This window comes from Morus notabilis, unplaced genomic scaffold (genome assembly GCF_000414095.1).
Source record: "Morus notabilis unplaced genomic scaffold, ASM41409v2 Scaffold411, whole genome shotgun sequence".
NCBI lineage: Eukaryota > Viridiplantae > Streptophyta > Magnoliopsida > Rosales > Moraceae > Morus > Morus notabilis.
Window position 1 is genome coordinate 166,933 of NW_010360523.1, and position 17,257 is coordinate 184,189.

Genomic DNA, 17,257 nt, shown 5'->3' on the forward strand with positions numbered 1-17,257 from the left:
AAAAAGTTTTAAATTGAATTTGGCTTGTTAATTAATTATAAGTACTAATCATTATTAGATAGGCTTTTTTTTATGGAAGGTAAATTGAATTTGGTTTGAACAATTGGCTTATTTACTATAATTTTCCTTTTCAAATTCTCCTAAAATTTACTTCGGTTGTCCAGTGGTGGAGCCACAGGCATATGAGTGGGGACGTGCCCCCACTTACATTTTGAAATTTAACATAATTTTTTGTGAAAAATTTCAATTGTGTTCTCATTTTGTAAGAAAAATTATGATGGTGATGCCCCAACTTAGTAGTTTAAATGATGATGACGCCTCTACTCAATAGTTTAAATACAAAACTATATCCCATTAATTTTATCAATATTAAATTATCTCCAATTTTTTATAGTGCCCCCTGTTAGAAATATTTTTTGATTCTGTTGTTGCAGTTATTCGAAACGTATTAAAAACTCAATACGTAATAACGATTTTATAGAATAAAATTACAGAAATTTAAAATCTCCCCGAGAACTATCATGTTAGTTTATAACTTGAGAACCAATATAATAGTTTTATACTATGAACGGAAAAAAAAATGTAGATGAAAACAACGAATCAAGACAAGTATATAGGCCTGAGTCGGACGGGCCAAATTCTGATGCTGACCAACAAGTTGGCTCTTGCGCAAGATGCCATTAATTAAAAAAAGAAAAAATGTTAATGATCGTGTGGGCCACGAAAGTTGAAACAAATGATCATGTTGAAACAAATGATCATGTTGTAACAAAAGAGCACAAGCACAACAACAATTCTTCTAGCAATTACGAAGGTTCAATGGATTTGTAATGAATTTGCTTACATCTAGGGGAAAACATTGGAAGAGATTTAATATAATATATAAGTTCTAGCTAGACAGGACGTCATAGTGCACTATACCGTTAATCATACTAGGTATCAGATTGGACGTTGGCCTCTTTAAGTCAGCAAAACATTTCATGAGATGATAAGAATGTCGTTTTGATTTCCCCTTGACGTGGGACTGACGGCGGCTGCAAGAGTTCTTCTGGCGGCGATTGTTCTCGTGACAACGGCGGCGGAGATTCGAACAGATTTGGTTTGAGGTTAGTTTACAAAGTTGGGGATGTTTTTTGATTTAGGGTAATTATTTTAGAATTTCCAAGAAACTAGGGATTAATGTAAAAAAAAAAAAAAAACAATATTAATTATGTTCAGATGAATAAAAAATTAAAAATTTGTGTAAAATTTACCTAATTTGTTAACGTAAATTCTATGAAAATTTTGTGTAAATAAAGAATTTATACGGGAAATCCAAAATTCAACTAGATAACACGGATTGTGTAAATGTAAGATTCACCGTTACTTAAAAATTCATCAGAGAATACAAATGGTCTTATAAGGGTAAAATAAAGGATTTATATTGTAAATATAAGATTTTACCAAATAACACGGATTGTGTAAATAGAAGATTTGTACCGTAACTTCAAGATTTACCAGATAATACGGATTATATTTTGATGGCAAAAATTTAGGGTATAAATCCATGATAAGCAACAAAAAAAAAGGTACGTGAGAGATTTAAAAGAAAAAAGAAAATAATAGAATGGTCAATGTTTGTATCGTTTCTCCGTTCTCGGGAAATACTTGGTACCAATATCAATATGCATGCATGCTTTTGTCAACTTTAAAAGAGTGTATAGGTAGAACTACCAGATTTCCAATATACGCTAATTTAGTCAACTTTAAAATGACATGTTTTATATAGCAAGTAGCAACTGTCGATATACATATATATATGTATATATATTTGTCAGATTTTCATGAATATGCATGTTAATATAGTCAAACTTAAAATGATCACATACGCATTTTATATAGCAACCGAAGATATATATTATTGCTACAAATTTTCAATATGCAAGTTAATATATTCAAATTGCATGTTTTATATGGTAGTTGTTTTCCACGTATTATTGGTACACGTTTTGACCAATATGCATGTTAATATAGTCAAAACTTAAAATGACGCGTTTTGTGTATTTTATGGCTACAGATTTTCAATGTGCATGTCAATATATTCAAATTGCGTGTTTTATAAGGTAGTTGTTGTCCGCGTATTATTAATTGCTACACATTTTGATCAATATGCATGCTAATGTTGTCAAACTTAAAAATGACGTATTTTGTATAGCAACTGTATATATATTTTATGGCTACAGATTTTCAATATATGCATGTCATAATATTGTCAAACCTAAAATTGCATGTTTTCTGTGGTAGCTGTATTCCTTATAAAGCCATTTTCAATTTTATGATGTGACTGCAATACGTGTATTGACAATTTGTCATACGTTTCATTCCGTACTTGGATAACTAAACGACATTGCTAGTCTTAACTAAACAACGTTTGATTGAATGGAAGTCTCTTTCTATAGGAGTACAGATGTCATGCATATATTAAAAGAAAAGAAACATTCAATGAAGGCATTATTTGGTAATTAATTATTATTTCTCCCACTCTCTCTCCAACATATAATTAGATAATTAATATAAGGTGACAGACCCTATTTTAATTTCAAAAATATTAAAGTCAGCCACCTGACCGGCCCTTCTAGATGTCGACCTTTTAAAGAAAAAGTTTCACACGCTAAAAAGTTTCACACGCCTTTTTTTTTTTTGTTTGCTACTGTTGTCTTGTTCTTTTATGATGAAATTTAAAATAAATTTTAACTCGAGTTACAATTTTATTTAAGTTTGTATTTTTTTATAAAATTTAAGTTTGAACTCGAATTTAGTATTAAACTCGAGTTTAAGTTTTTCTTTCAACTCGAGTTCATAAATTTGAACTCATGTTAACGAATAATATTTTTATATTCTTTAAAATGTCATAATTTTTTTGTTTTAATTCTGATTGAGATGATTTTTTTTCTATGCATTCACAACGAAAAAATGAATATAACCCCACCCATATACCCTATTAAATATTTTCGTCACTATTGAGTTTTTATTAAAATACTATATAAATATAAATTTAAGTTTTGACCCACCTAAACACAAACTATCTATTTGAATCATAACTCAAATATGCACGTCCAAACACAAACTCAAATTACAACTTAAACTCAAGTTATAACTCAAATTCAACTCAAATTATAACTTCAACTCAAGTTATAACTCAAACTCAACTCAAAATTATCACTCAAGTCACCCTAACTCAAAAATGTAAAAGAACAACCCCATATTCACGTCATATTTACCTTAGCGTGAGAACTTTCATATTTATAATAAACCAAATACTTTTATGATATTTCTCTGGTAAATCCTATTTTAGACTTATCCAGTCTTTTTTTTTTCATAGCAAAAAAAATCTTTTTTATGGTGAATTGAGTATTCTTTATTAAATAATTTTTCCATTAAAAATAATTTTATTAATGAGTAATTTGGTAATAACAAATTGCATTAAATAATAGTGTGTGAAAAATAGAATGAAGAAGGTTAATAGACGCACTTTTAATATTATTAGAACTTAACCAGTCTAAAAATGATACGTAAAAGAAAGAGAGAGGGGAGACATAAAAATAAAAAAAGAGTGAAATGGAAAAACAAATTCAGATTTTTAAGAATCTACTATTTGCTAACTACTAATTAAAATAATTATGCTATTTACTACTCTAACCTTAAAAAATAGCTCTATACTACAATTTCTATATAATTTAATTTTGGGAGAAAGAGATAAATAGGCTAAGACTTGAGATGAATTAAAATTAATAGGCTAATAATTTACATAAGTTAATAAATAAGCCAAATTACTGTTTTCGTCCATAATTTGTTTGGTTATGAACCATAACTTGACAAATTATTGTCCATAATTGTCCATAACTTGTCTGGCTATGAACCATAACTTGACAAATTTATTCATAACTTATCTAGTTATGAACCATAACTTAACAAATTATGATCTATTAATTTCTATAACTAAAAATTGGCCTATATACTTTTATAAACTTTTCATATTGGCCTATTTTCTACTATTTCCCTTTAATTTCCCTATCCTCTTCGAAGACAAACCGCAAGCCCATCAACTCCTAATTACTTCAAGGTCAGCCCAATAAAGTTTCGACAAATCCCAAGCCCGTCAATTTAACTACGCGTTCAATTTTTCTCATTTGCCATGTCCATACCTATTATTTATATCATTGTGACATTATATTTTATCTTCATTAATTAAATTACAATTGTTTATTTTTTATTAAAATAGCATAAATAATATTTTTTTATTATTTTAATGGTATTTTTGGCTTTTTTCTATTTTTCTTCTCTAGGGCCATTTATAAGAGTTTGTGCTTTTACTTTTAAACAATAGAAGAAGAGAAGCATGGGGTAAGACTTTTTAATTTGTGTTTGATTAGTATATGGAAAATAATCTTTCTGTTTTAGAAGAGTTTTTAAACATGTTTGATAAATAAGTCAAAAATTCTTATTGTTACAAAATGTAATGTAATTAAAGGATATGAATGGAACTTTTAATTTTTTTGTTCTTAAAAAGGTGAATTAAAAAACCTTTTATAAGTTTTTTTTTTTTTTAAACATCTAGAAGATTGTTTGTCCCAAAACAGCTTTATAAAAATCAAACGCACTTTTTTGCTGTCTATCCAAAAAGTGTCAAAAGCACCTTTTGGGCTAAATAAGCCTAAAGAAACGTTTATATTAATAGATAATAATTTTAGTCTTGTTCTTTTAATTTTGACAAACTAATCTCAAATTATTTTGATATTAACAATTAAAACTTTCTTGTCTATTCCTGTCAAATTTCTCAAGAAAATCACATTCAATCATTTTCATTAAAAAATTAAAAGACAAATTTCCCGAATCATTTTAAGATCTATTGCCAAAAAAAAAAAAGGAGAAAACCCTAGAGAAAAGAACATAATTATTTATGTATAGTATACTATAATATATAATTTTAAATAAAAATAATTTCAATAATATGTAAGTATAATAAATTACAATATTATGTATGAAAATTTAAAACTACCTTTCTTTTATTTTTAACATAATGCTTATGATTATATCGATTATTTATTTTACAATGAAAATAACAAATCTAGTAAATGGGGTTCACAAGTATTTCGAACCTCACCCGTTACGTACCCCGTCAACTTATACGGGTCAGTGGGGCATGGATGGTAAATGTTTTTGTTCGCAGGGTTGGTTGGTAGGAAGACCAGCCTCCCAAAACTATCTCGTGCCATCCCTAATTTAACCCGCAAAGGTTTACAGAATTTGAGGATCGTTTTGTCGAATGTAATTAGTATTCAAATAATATCAATCTCTACATCGCCATTGTTTCTAAAGAAACTCCAAAATGAAGAAGTGAAATTGTAGAAAATAGGCTTATATTTAAATTTATGTTAGTAAATAACCTTTACTAATGTACAGAGATTATGTATGTTTTGAATTTTTCATTTTCTAATTTACTTTTTTTATTTTTTTTATTTTTTATTTTTTATTTTTTATTTTTTCTCATCATTCCAGATTTTATTCTCTCTTCTCTTTCTATTTGTCATTCACGAGTATGCTATTCTCTCTCATCACCTCTCTCTCATTGCCTGCTGTTATTTCCTCCAATCGCCGTCATAAAAAATCGCGAATTACAAATTTAAAAGTGTAAATGATATAAGTGATTTTAATTTTGCTTGTAACTTTAGAATTTATCATCATAACATAATTTTTGTTCTTTATAAATTATAGATTTACACGATAATTTAAGATTGTGTTATTTGTAAATTTTGGACTTACAGTAAATTCAATATTTACTAACATTACATAATTTTTATTTATTCGTAAATCTTGAATTTACACGATAAATTTAAAATTTATCATTAAGACATATATTATGTTTATTTATAAATCCTGAATTATAAGTGTTGAGAGCGAGGATATAGAGAGCGTGGATGAGACAGGTGAATTTTAGAAATTCATTTCTTATTTTCTTAATTAGAGGTATTTTTAAAATATTAATTTAGTGTAAATACACTGATTATTAAAGTCCTATTTATTTCATTAATTTTAATTTAAAATTTGATTTTATTACAGTAAAAAATTATCAAAAATAATTATATACTTTTTTATTATAAAATTCTTACATAAAATTACATATTAACTCCAATTAAAAATTTAAATCAACGAATTAAACAGGCCTAATTATAAACCTTAACCAATTTAATTTTAGGGAGAAAGAGAGAAATATGCCAAGACTTGAGATGAATTAAAATTAATAGGCCAATAGTTTACATAAGTTAATAAATAAGCAAAATTACTGTTTTTATCCATAACTTGTCTGGTTATGAACCATAACTTGACAAGTTTATCCATAACTTATCTGATTATGAACCATAACTTAATAAGTTATGATCTATTAATTTTTATAACTAAAAATTAGTCTATATACTTTTTAAATTTTTTATATTGGCATATTTTATTCTATTTCCGTTAATTTTACTGCCCCCAACCTGGCCGCGAAGAAAAGATCAAAACACGGTCGGTATTTGGTATTAACTTTCGCTTCCATCGAAAATTTTTTTCCATAACTTGATTGTTGATATCTCAATCTCGCTCCATTTCCCAGTCCAAATGGAATAATGGAGCTTCCAAATCACAAATTTTTCTTCCTGAATTTGGTCCCAAAATCTCTCGCGCAATCATAGATTCTGCGCGCAAAGTAAAGGTTTTTGAGGTGATTTCCGTACAAGATGATGGTGGAGGATCTCGGCGTCGAAGCCAAGGAAGCGGCGGTCCGTGAAGTCGCGAAGCTCTTGCCGCTGCCGGAGCTCCTACAATCCATCGCTTCCATTAAGGCCGATTACATCACTCGCCAGCAGGTATGGTTTTTGCCTCTACCAATTTTGTTTATTTTTATTATTTATTTATTTATTTATTTTTTGTAATTACGTTTTGTAATGGTCGAGATTTTTGGAGATAACTGATCCAGTGCCAAATTTCTATGTTCATGTCAAAATTTAGCAAAAATTGAATCTTTCCTTTATAATTTCGAAGCTCAAAAATATGTGACAAATACTAGATATATTGGAGTATGAAATGGAAGAACATATCAAATGTGCTATTTTTGTACTATATTTGCCCTAATATAGCATTGGGATTGACATTTATGTTGGAGATGATCTGTAAGTTATTATTCTTATTCTCAGGCAAATGATGCACAGCTTAGTACAATGGTTGCAGAGCAGGTGCGTATTTAAACATAGAAATCTAAGCTTCAGATATATATGCGTGTGTGTTTATACATATACATATTAATGTGTGAGTATGGTTATATATATGTATCTATAGTACTAGTAGTCTCACATTTTTAGTTGTTTAGTAAGTATACAATTCTTTTCGGCAACAGGTTGAACAGGCGCAAGCTGGTCTTGAGTCACTAGCCTTTTCGGAGAAGACAATAAACCATCTTCGTGATAACTTTCTTTCCATTGAAAAGTACGTTTTGATGCAATGTATACAAGTTTAGGATGTTTTCTATTGCTAAGAATTCAATGTTATAGGCTATGCTTTGATACACTATTTGCATGCGTAGCCCTTTTGGATGACTTAATTGTTGGGTCTGTCAGGTTATGTCAAGAATGCCAAAATTTAATCGATAACCACGATCAGATAAAGCTGCTTAGCAATGCGAGGAACAACTTAAATACTACACTAAAGGTCAGTTTGCTTTACATTGTATTAGTTTGTTTGTTCACTCTGCATGTGAGTTGGTGGGCGCGCTCCTATGTGCATGTGTTTGTTTCAGTTGCATCTGCATTATATGAAATCTCGATATGCTGATGTTTTCTGTTTCATGCTTATTTTCTTTCTTCATTGTATACTCTGTAAAATTCTGCTATAATCAGGTGCTCATTGCATACTCTGTAAAATTCTTTCTTCATTATATACTTTGTATACTCTGTAAAATTCTTCATTGTACACACACCCTTAGGGATTAGTCAGGTGCTCAAAGAGGCCTGGATACCCTAAGTTATCCAAAAAAAAAAAAAACTGCTATACTGAAAAAACTGTAATGTGACGAAGCCTAATCTTATTATCAGTTCAGTCAGGAAATTTTTTGCTATTAGTTTTATGGTAGGAAATGTGATATTGTTTGACCAGTTTCTTACTGGTCGGTATGTGGTTTCTTTGTAATTTGTTGTGATTTGCTAGTATGAGGTATAATCAAGATATGTGACGGATAAGGGACTCTTAATTCTTTTAATCGACTTCTTGTCTCTATGCTTGTTCTGTTGAATCTGTTCTCCAACTAATTTTTTGACTTATAATAGGATGTCGAAGGTATGATGTCTATTTCTGTTGAAGCAGCTGAGGCACGGGACTCATTGAGTGATGACAAAGAACTTGTCAACACTTATGAGGTAAACTAGTTTTACCTGTAACTATTTTGCTTGTTTGCTTATTCTCTTTAGGCCATAGTCTCTCTCTCCTTCTCTCTCTCTCTCTCTCTCTCTCTCTCTCTCTCTGTTTTGTTTTTGTTTTTGTTTGTTTTTTGGCGCCTGTTGCTTATCGTCTAAATTTACTTACTGATGCACAATGAAGTTGATAAATTACGTCATTACATTGTCTATATTGAGTCTGGTCTTTCTCACCGTCATTGATTTGTCATAGAGGTTAACTGCTCTTGATGGAAAGCGGAGATTTGCATTAGCAGCTGCAGCATCACACAAGGAAGAAGTTGGCAGACTAAGGTGTTCTTTACTCTATTTTTCTGGTGGCATTTTATGCTCTTACAAGTTATAATTCAACTACTGTAAAAGAATGTGAAAGCTGGAATATTGCTTTCTATTTTCTATATTGAATGAATAATTCGGTACACTAGGGTTCCTAATTTATAATACAACTATGAAAATTAAATCAGGAAACAATCTATCCTGAATAGGGAACATTATCCCTAATAATAACTAACATTATCCCTAACCATAAATTCTGGATTTTAACACTCCCCCTCAAGTTGGATCATATATGTTAATCATTTCCAACTTGCTTAAGAAGTCATCGAATTTTTGTCTTGCGAGTCCTTTGGTGAAGATGTCTGCAACTTGATCTTGAGTAGGAACATAGGTCATACAAATGATTCCCTTCTCCACCTTTTCTTTAATGAAATGTCTATCCACTTCTACATGCTTGGTTCGGTCATGTTGGACTGGATTGAGTGATATACTAATTGCCGCTTTGTTATCACAGCAGAGTTTAACCGGGAATTCTACTGTAATTTGGAGCTCCTCTAGTAGTTTCCTCAGCCATAGTGCTTCACATATTCCTTGGGCAACTGCTCTAAATTCCGCCTCAGCACTGCTCCTAGCCACCACATTTTGCTTCTTGCTCCTCCAGGTGACTAGATTCCCCCATACAAACGTACAATATCCAGAAGTAGATTTCCTATCTTCAATTGAACCTGCCCAGTCTGCATCGGTATAGACTTCTATCCCTCTGCAGCCAGTCCTTTTGAAAAATAATCCTCTGCCAAGTGATCCTTTGAGATACCTAAGTATCTTGTATGCTGCCTCCAAGTGAGCTTCCTTTGGCGAGTGCATATGTTGGCTAGCCACACTAACTGCAAATGCAATATCAGGTCTAGTATGGAACAAGTATATTAGCTTGCTTACTAGTCTTTGATATCTGTCTTTATCAACCAACTTTCCATCGTCTACCATCTTCTTCCCTGTTTCAATCGGGGTGTCACTTGGTTTGCATCCAAGCATACCTGTTTCTGTGAGAAGATCAATGACATATTTCCTCTGGGAGAGATTGATTCCGTTCTTTGACCTAGCAACTTCCATTCCCAAAAAATACCTCATTTGCCCCAAATCTTTCACTTCAAACTCCGTAGCAAGAATACTATTCAACCTCTCCATTTCTGCTATATTATCACCGGTAAGGATTATATCATCCACATAGACTATTAGGATCGCCCTCTTCCCATCTTTGGCTTGTTTGAAGAACATGGTATGATCGGATTGACCCTGTAAATATCCTTGATCCTTGATCACTTTTGCAAATCTGTCGAACCATGCTCTTGGGGACTGCTTAAGGCCGTAAAGTGATCTCTTGAGTTTACACACCCGCTTGTCTTCCTGCCCTTTGCTGAATCCTGGTGGCATGTCCATATAGACCTCTTCTTCTAATTCTCCGTACAGGAAGGCATTCTTTGATGTCGAGTTGCAGAAGGGGCCAATCCAGATTAGATGCCAAGGATAGAAGAACCCGAACCGTGTTTAGCTTTGCCACAGGAGCGAATGTCTCGGTGTAGTCGATGCCATAAGTTTGTGTGAAACCCTTGACGACAAGTCGAGCTTTGTATCGTTCTACTGTTCCATCCGCTTTGTATTTGAGGGTAAATACCCACTTGCAGCCCACTGTTTTCTTCCCTCTCGGCAGCTCTATTACAGCTCTATTACATCCCACGTCTCATTTTTCTTCAAAGCTTTCATTTCCTCCATGACAACATTTCTCCACTCCGGAATGGCTAGTGCCTCTTGCACATTCTTTGGAATTTCTGTGTTGTTGAGATTAGAGACAAAGGCTTGGAAACCATTAGACAAGTTTTCTTGTGACACAAACTTGGAGATGGGATGAAGTGTACATGACCGTGGTTTTTTTCTGTGAGCTATGGGAATATTAATATCCGGGATTTCAAGGGTATTAGAGATACCTTCTTCTGAGATGGTCTCGGTCATACTTGGATCTATCACCGGGTTGGATTCTCTTGGTGCTTCGGAAGTGAGGTTGTCTTGATATTTTGACTTTGGCCTTCTTGAGTAGACAAGCAGCTCCCTGTTCTTTTGCTTTCCCACATCTCCCCCTGAGTTCAAGTGTCCTTCTGTATATGGCATATTAGAATGAGAAGGAAAGGTGGTGGTGTTTTTAGTGTTTACGATAGACTCAGAAGGAAGAAGTTAAGAGTCCACAAAACGATCTTCATTAGAGATCTCCCCCTGAAGAGAAGTTTTGTGGAAGAACGAAGTGTTTTCAAAGAAGCTAACATCAAGACTAATGAACACCCTCTTTGTGGAGGGGTCAAAGCATTTGTAGCCCTTTTGTGTAGGGGAATAGCCAATGAGGACACACTTAGTAGCTCTAGGATCTAATTTACTCCAATGCTGAGAGTGGATGTGAACAAATGCGGTGCAGCCAAACACCTTGAGGGGTAAAGTTGAGGGTAGGTGTGAAGTGGGAAAGGCTTTCTTTAGAGTATTGAGTGGAGTTTCAAAGGAGAGGACTCGACTAGACATCCTATTGATAAGATAGGCAGATGCTAAGATAGCATCTCCCCAGAACATTTTAGGCATATGGGCAGTGAACATCAATGCTCGGGCAACCTCAAGCAAGTGTTTATTTTTCCGTTCGGCTACCCCATTTTGTTGGGGAGTGTCGACACAGGAACTTTGGTGAATTATGCCTTTTTCCATTAGAAAATCCCCTAAGATAGTGTTAAAATACTCTGTCTCATTATCTGTTCGCAAAATCTGAATTTGAGTTTGAAATTGCGTTTGAACCATGGAGTAAAATTTTTTTAATACTCCACGGACATCCGTTTTTTCTTTCAGAAGGTAGACCCTACAAGTTCTACTATGATCATCAATAAACGTGACGAACCATTTTGTGTGAATACGAGTAGAGATACGAGAAGGACCCCATAGGTCACTGTGAATCATGGTAAATGGTTTCGAGGGTTTATACTTTGATTTTTTGAATGAAGTACGTTGATGCTTAGCAAACTGACAAATTTCACATTGGAAAACGGAAATATCTTTATTGGAGCAAATAGAAGGAAACAAATGTTTCATGTATGGAAAACTGGGATGACCCATTCTAAGATGCCATAACATAATTTCACTATTCCTAGAAGTAGATGCAGAATCACAAATTGCAGTTTTAAGCTGTCCCCTCTGGACCGACTGGTTCTGGACCAGAATCTTCTGCGCTACTGACAGGGTTCTCAGCATTACCTTGCGCCTATTTTCTTCTTGTCTCACCTCTGAGAAGACTTCACGGATTGAGGGCAGCGGTCCCCGACCAAGGATCCTTCCTCTTACCTCATCTAGCTCACGGTTAAGTCCAGCCAGAAACTCAAAAACTCTCGTTCTCTAGCCTTTTCTTGAATCGCACGCTATCGCCAGGGCATTCCCATTCTTCTTCATAACTCAGATCGAGTTCCTGCCAAAGAGCCTTCATCTCTGTGTAATATTCGGTGACTTCCCTCTTCTTGCTTCATCTGCCATAACTGAGTTTTTATTTCGAAGATTTAGGAAGAGTTCTCCACATCCGAGTATGTTTCTCGGACTGCATCCCAGACTTCTTTTGCGGTTGGTAGGAACATATAGGTTTTTCCGATTGAAGGCTTCATAGAGTTGACCAGCCACGCGGTTACCATTGAATTCTCTGATTTCCACTTCTGCAAAGAAGCATCAGTGGAGGATGGTTTCTTTGTTTCACCGGTGAGGTACCCCAGTTTGCCTTTTCCATCGATCACCAATTTGATTGATTGAGCCCATTCGAGAAAATTCTTCCCGTTGAGTTTCTCAACCGTGAATTGGAAGGTAGAGTTCTCAGATCTGTTCGACGCCATGGTGTTGATGACCTCTGTCGTCGTCTCGCCCGTGGTCTCTGAAGGCGTGGACTTTGCCATCGATTGCCAAGGTTAGACACTCCTCGGCTCTGATACCATGAAAGCTGGAATATTGCTTTCTATTTTCTATATTGAATGAATAATTCGGTACACTAGGGTTCCTAATTTATAATACAACTATGAAAATCAAATCAGGAAACAATCTATTCTGAATAGGGAACATTATCCCTAATAATAACTAACATTATCCCTAACCATAAATTCGGGATTTTAACAGAATGAACTGGAAACTACGATAAGAGACACTAGATTTTTGTTCAAAATATATAGAAAGTAGTGTATCAAAACATAAAAGGATTATATTTTTTTTCCCAGATTACTAGAAGAGTAAAGGAGAAAAAAAAGGGAATGATTAATATATGTACTATTTTTTTCGTAATCTCAAAATGGAGTGAAAAGATTAGAGCTGATTTTTCTTTATGGACGATAGTCGGACACAAATAGTGATCTAAAGTTCAAGCTTCACTGTTGAATCTTATCCTATTCTTTCCAGTAACAGTTGTAGTGAAGCTTGACAACTCATTCCATTTCATCTTCTAATCTGAATGTTTCTCAGGGAATATTTTGAAGACGTTGATCAGACATGGGAAACGTTTGAGAAGACATTGTGGGGTCATATTTCCAACTTCTATAAGCTTTCTAAAGAAAGGTAAAATCTTAAATGACCTGAGAAAGCATTAAATAGCATTGTATCTTTTGGAGACTGATTTTAAAAATAAAAAATGCTATTAGAATAATGCATGAAGGTGCTACTTGTACTCTCTCTCTCTCTTTCAGTTGTGTCTTTCACTTGTTTGTCCTGTTGTCATGATTTTGTGGGAATGAGTATTATTATTGTTTTTAGTTTTCCTCTTTTTGTTTTTTGGTTCTTTTACCTATTTTCTATCGTCATGGACTTGCATGTAAAATTGCTTCAGAAAAAAAATTACTGCTTTAAGGATGTTTTATTTTTTAGATTGGGAATCTTTTTGTCGAGGTTATTGTGTGTTTCTCTCTTGGTCGAGGACTTACCTTTCTCTTATTCTTCTTGTTCCTCTTCCTTTTTTTTGTTGGGTACTCTTTCTTTCAAGTAAATGCACTATTCTGTTTCTTATTGAATAAATGAAAAATTATATGCCTTAGATGCCTTGTATGGGTCCCGATCATTTTAGTGCTCATCTTGTGTTAAGTAATATGTCTATTTTGTTTTGCAGCCCACAAACTCTAGTTCGTGCTTTGAGGTAAGTGCTGAGAAACGTTTCTTGCTTTTAAATTCATATGATGTACGGTGTTGTTTTCCTTACCCCATTTTTTCACAGAAGCTTTCCTTTTTTCTTAGTTGGGTAAAACATGTTCTACTATGTATAAAACTTGTTCAACTGTATTTGCGTAGAGAATTTCTTACAAGTATAATTAAGTCAAGTTAAAACTTCAACCCTTCATTTTTCTTCTACTCATTTTTATGAGTGGCAATGTCATTTGTTATCTTGATGTATTATGGTTTGTGCCAAACCTTATGTTATGCATACAAAATAGGTTTCATATGACAATTCAAGTTAGATAAATGATGCTACGAAATAATTTTTTTCTTTTTCATGAGTCCCTCGTTTAATCCACTCTTGTCCTGGTGTGATTGTTCGTAAATGTTGTTTCTTTTCATTTCTCTTCTAGGGTCGTTGAAATGCAAGAAATTCTTGATCAACAACTTGCGGAGGAAGCAGCTGAGGCTGAGGGAGGTGGTGCTATGGCTGCAATTGCAAATCCTCATAGAACTGCCAAGTAGCTATTCTGAAGTGGTTTTCAATTTGATGTATTGGCTATCTTCTTGGTGCTTGTGTCATGATTTTTTCTTTTCATCCTTTTTTCCAACCCACAGAAAGTCTACCAATGCAGTGGCTTCTTCAAGAAATCTAAGCCAGCAGAAGTTGAAGGTTCAGGGCAAAGGCTATAAAGACAAATGCTATGAACAAATTCGAAAGACAGTTGAAGGTCGATTTAACAAGCTTCTTACAGAGGTATTTTATTATTTAGTGGTCCGCACAGAGATGAAATGCATATTTTTAACCTCTGAAATAATATATCTTGCTTCATCTTTGATACATGGATCAGCTTGTTTTGAAGGACCTTAAAGCAGCATTAGAGGAAGCTCGAACGGTACTTACAACTGATCTGTGTTCTTCTAGATTTGTCTTTATATATCTTTGTTACTCGTTGAGAATTACCATCTCGTTGTCTGAGTTATAGTGCTTTTTTTTTTCATCAATTAAAATTAGTTCAGAGTATAAATGCTTTTCCGATTTTTATTTTTAAACCTAAAACAAAAAACATTAGACCATCATCCCACCTTATTTTTTCCAATAATGTTCTCGAACACAAACTTGCAAATTAAAAGTAATTCGCAATTCCTATTCTACATAATAAAGAATAAAGAATAAAAGGAAAACGTCAAAGGTCATATTCAGGAGTAAAAGTTATTATCGTATACTTAATGCAAAAAGTAGATAGATGGCACATTAAGGTGAGAGAAATCCAATTCTTAGCTTTGTTTGCTAGATGGTTTAAACAGGTTTTCAAGATGTTCGCATTTACACAATTTAGATGGTCGATGTTCATCATCTTTGTAAGATAATTGATTTATGAATCCAAGTTTAAATTGTGGCTTTCAGATCCATATTCGAAGGCTGCTTGACGTCTTTGTTTTTCTGTATCATTTTCTTTCTTTTCTTTCAATAAAGTTGCTTCTTTTCCAAAAATAAGTTGCGAAATTACTATGTAGATATCAAATATAAATGCTTTAAGATTGTTTTGTGGATCTTCGCTTGTTTCGTTAATGTGTTGTAGTTTGCATTTTTCCCATTAAGATGCACTTCCAAGTTCTAATATTGTTGTTAAGTCAAATTTTCTAAAAGGAAAGAAATTAGTCCTCTTACATCAGTAGTTGAATTACTTGTTCCGTATTTTAAAGCTAGTAGTTTCTTTAATCATTTTCTCTTATTGATGTTTTAGATTGGAGAAGAGCTTGGAGATATTTATGACTATGTGGCACCTTGTTTCCCCCCAAGGTTTGCACATAATTTTGTTTGGTTTTGTTTTAGCTTTGAGCATTGCATTTCTTTTTTGTGCTGCAAAACGTTGTCTTTTTCTCTCTATAGTGGCTTTTCTTCTCTATCCTGAAGCTTCTTCTATCTCTATTCTCTTTCTTATATTGATCTTACATCAATTTATCTTCTCCTAATTTTTCCACTGCTGCAGATATGAGATATTCCAACTTATGGTGAATCTATACACCGAAAGGTTTATTCAAATGCTTAGATTACTCAGTGACAGGGCAAATGAGTTGACCAACATAGAGATATTGAAGGTATTTTTTCTATTTTTTGTGCTTATCAAAATGTGATTCTCATAATTAAAGATTGTATTGTCCCTTGTAAGAGAAACCTATGCTAGCTTGCTAAATGAAATAATAACGACTTACAGTGCACTGGTTGATTGTTTCAACCAAATGTAGAACATTGCTTTGTATTTAAGATTTTGGCTAAACCTATTAGACTCAAATTCTGTTTTGGCTTTTATTCGGGCTAAAAAAAAAAATAGAATTTTACTTGAAATTCGAATACACAAAGCACTTGTTATTATTTTAGTCCTTCAATTTTATGTATCATAGTTTTCTTGGTTAATGCTTCAATCTCTTAATATTTTAAACTAGGTAACTGGCTGGGTCGTAGAATACCAAGATAATCTTATTGGACTCGGAGTTGATGAGTCTCTGGCTCAAGTTTGTTCAGAGAGTGGTGCAATGGACCCCCTAATGAATTCCTATGTTGAGAGAATGCAAGCTACAACAAGGGTAACACTATATTAATAACTATTTCTGTTTTGATTTGGTAAGTTTTGTTTTCTACAATTAATTCCTTGCTTTATTTCTAGAAATGGTACTTGAATATCCTAGACGCGGATAAGATACACCCACCAAAGAAACATGAAGACGGAAAGCTTTATACCCCGGCTGCTGTTGATTTGTTCAGGATCCTTGGAGAGCAAGTGCAAATTGTCCGTGATAATAGTACTGATATCATGCTTTATAGAATTGCTCTGGCAATAATTCAGGTACTTAGCTATTATAAGAGTAAATTATTAAATTTTTTTATTTTTTTTTATGGGGGAATAAATGACGAAGTTTGATTATTCTGAAACATACTTTCGGTCTTAGGAATGTAGAAATACTATCCAATGCAGCCAATCACTCGTTTACATTTTCAACGGGCAGTAATTCCATAGAAGAAGTATAATTTTGATAGTAATATGACTTTCTGCTAACTTGACATGTAAATTGCAGTTAAGTTTAAGATTGCTTAATTTGAGTGCTTAGAGTGGTAAGATTGATATGACTGAGTTATCTCTGCATGGATATGTCATTCTTTCTTTAGTATGCTACGATTGTTTGTGCTCATGTTAGATTTTCTATAATTTCGAACAGAGCTGCGTGGAAAAGTGAAATCCATATAGTCGACCCCAATTAAGTTGGGATTAAGGCTTGCTGTTGTTGTTGTTGCAAGAAATCCTGATCCACGGAGTAACCCC

At 33.2% G+C, this 17,257-nt stretch overlaps 1 protein-coding gene across 1 annotated transcript in view; it reads left to right on the plus strand.

The window, feature by feature from the left end:
- Positions 1 to 6,519: 6,519 nt before the first annotated feature.
- The window catches only part of LOC21390274 (exocyst complex component SEC6), a 16,203-nt gene continuing 5,465 nt past the window's right edge, over positions 6,520 to 17,257 (plus strand). The window contains exons 1-15 of the mRNA XM_010096685.2: positions 6,520 to 6,884; positions 7,212 to 7,250; positions 7,412 to 7,500; positions 7,632 to 7,722; positions 8,337 to 8,426; positions 8,677 to 8,756; positions 13,254 to 13,346; positions 13,891 to 13,917; positions 14,348 to 14,455; positions 14,553 to 14,691; positions 14,786 to 14,830; positions 15,683 to 15,738; positions 15,929 to 16,037; positions 16,383 to 16,523; positions 16,604 to 16,783. Coding sequence (XP_010094987.2) covers positions 6,756 to 6,884; positions 7,212 to 7,250; positions 7,412 to 7,500; positions 7,632 to 7,722; positions 8,337 to 8,426; positions 8,677 to 8,756; positions 13,254 to 13,346; positions 13,891 to 13,917; positions 14,348 to 14,455; positions 14,553 to 14,691; positions 14,786 to 14,830; positions 15,683 to 15,738; positions 15,929 to 16,037; positions 16,383 to 16,523; positions 16,604 to 16,783 — 1,416 coding nt within the window. The 5' untranslated portion in view covers positions 6,520 to 6,755. The remainder of the gene's footprint in view (positions 6,885 to 7,211; positions 7,251 to 7,411; positions 7,501 to 7,631; positions 7,723 to 8,336; positions 8,427 to 8,676; positions 8,757 to 13,253; positions 13,347 to 13,890; positions 13,918 to 14,347; positions 14,456 to 14,552; positions 14,692 to 14,785; positions 14,831 to 15,682; positions 15,739 to 15,928; positions 16,038 to 16,382; positions 16,524 to 16,603; positions 16,784 to 17,257) is intronic.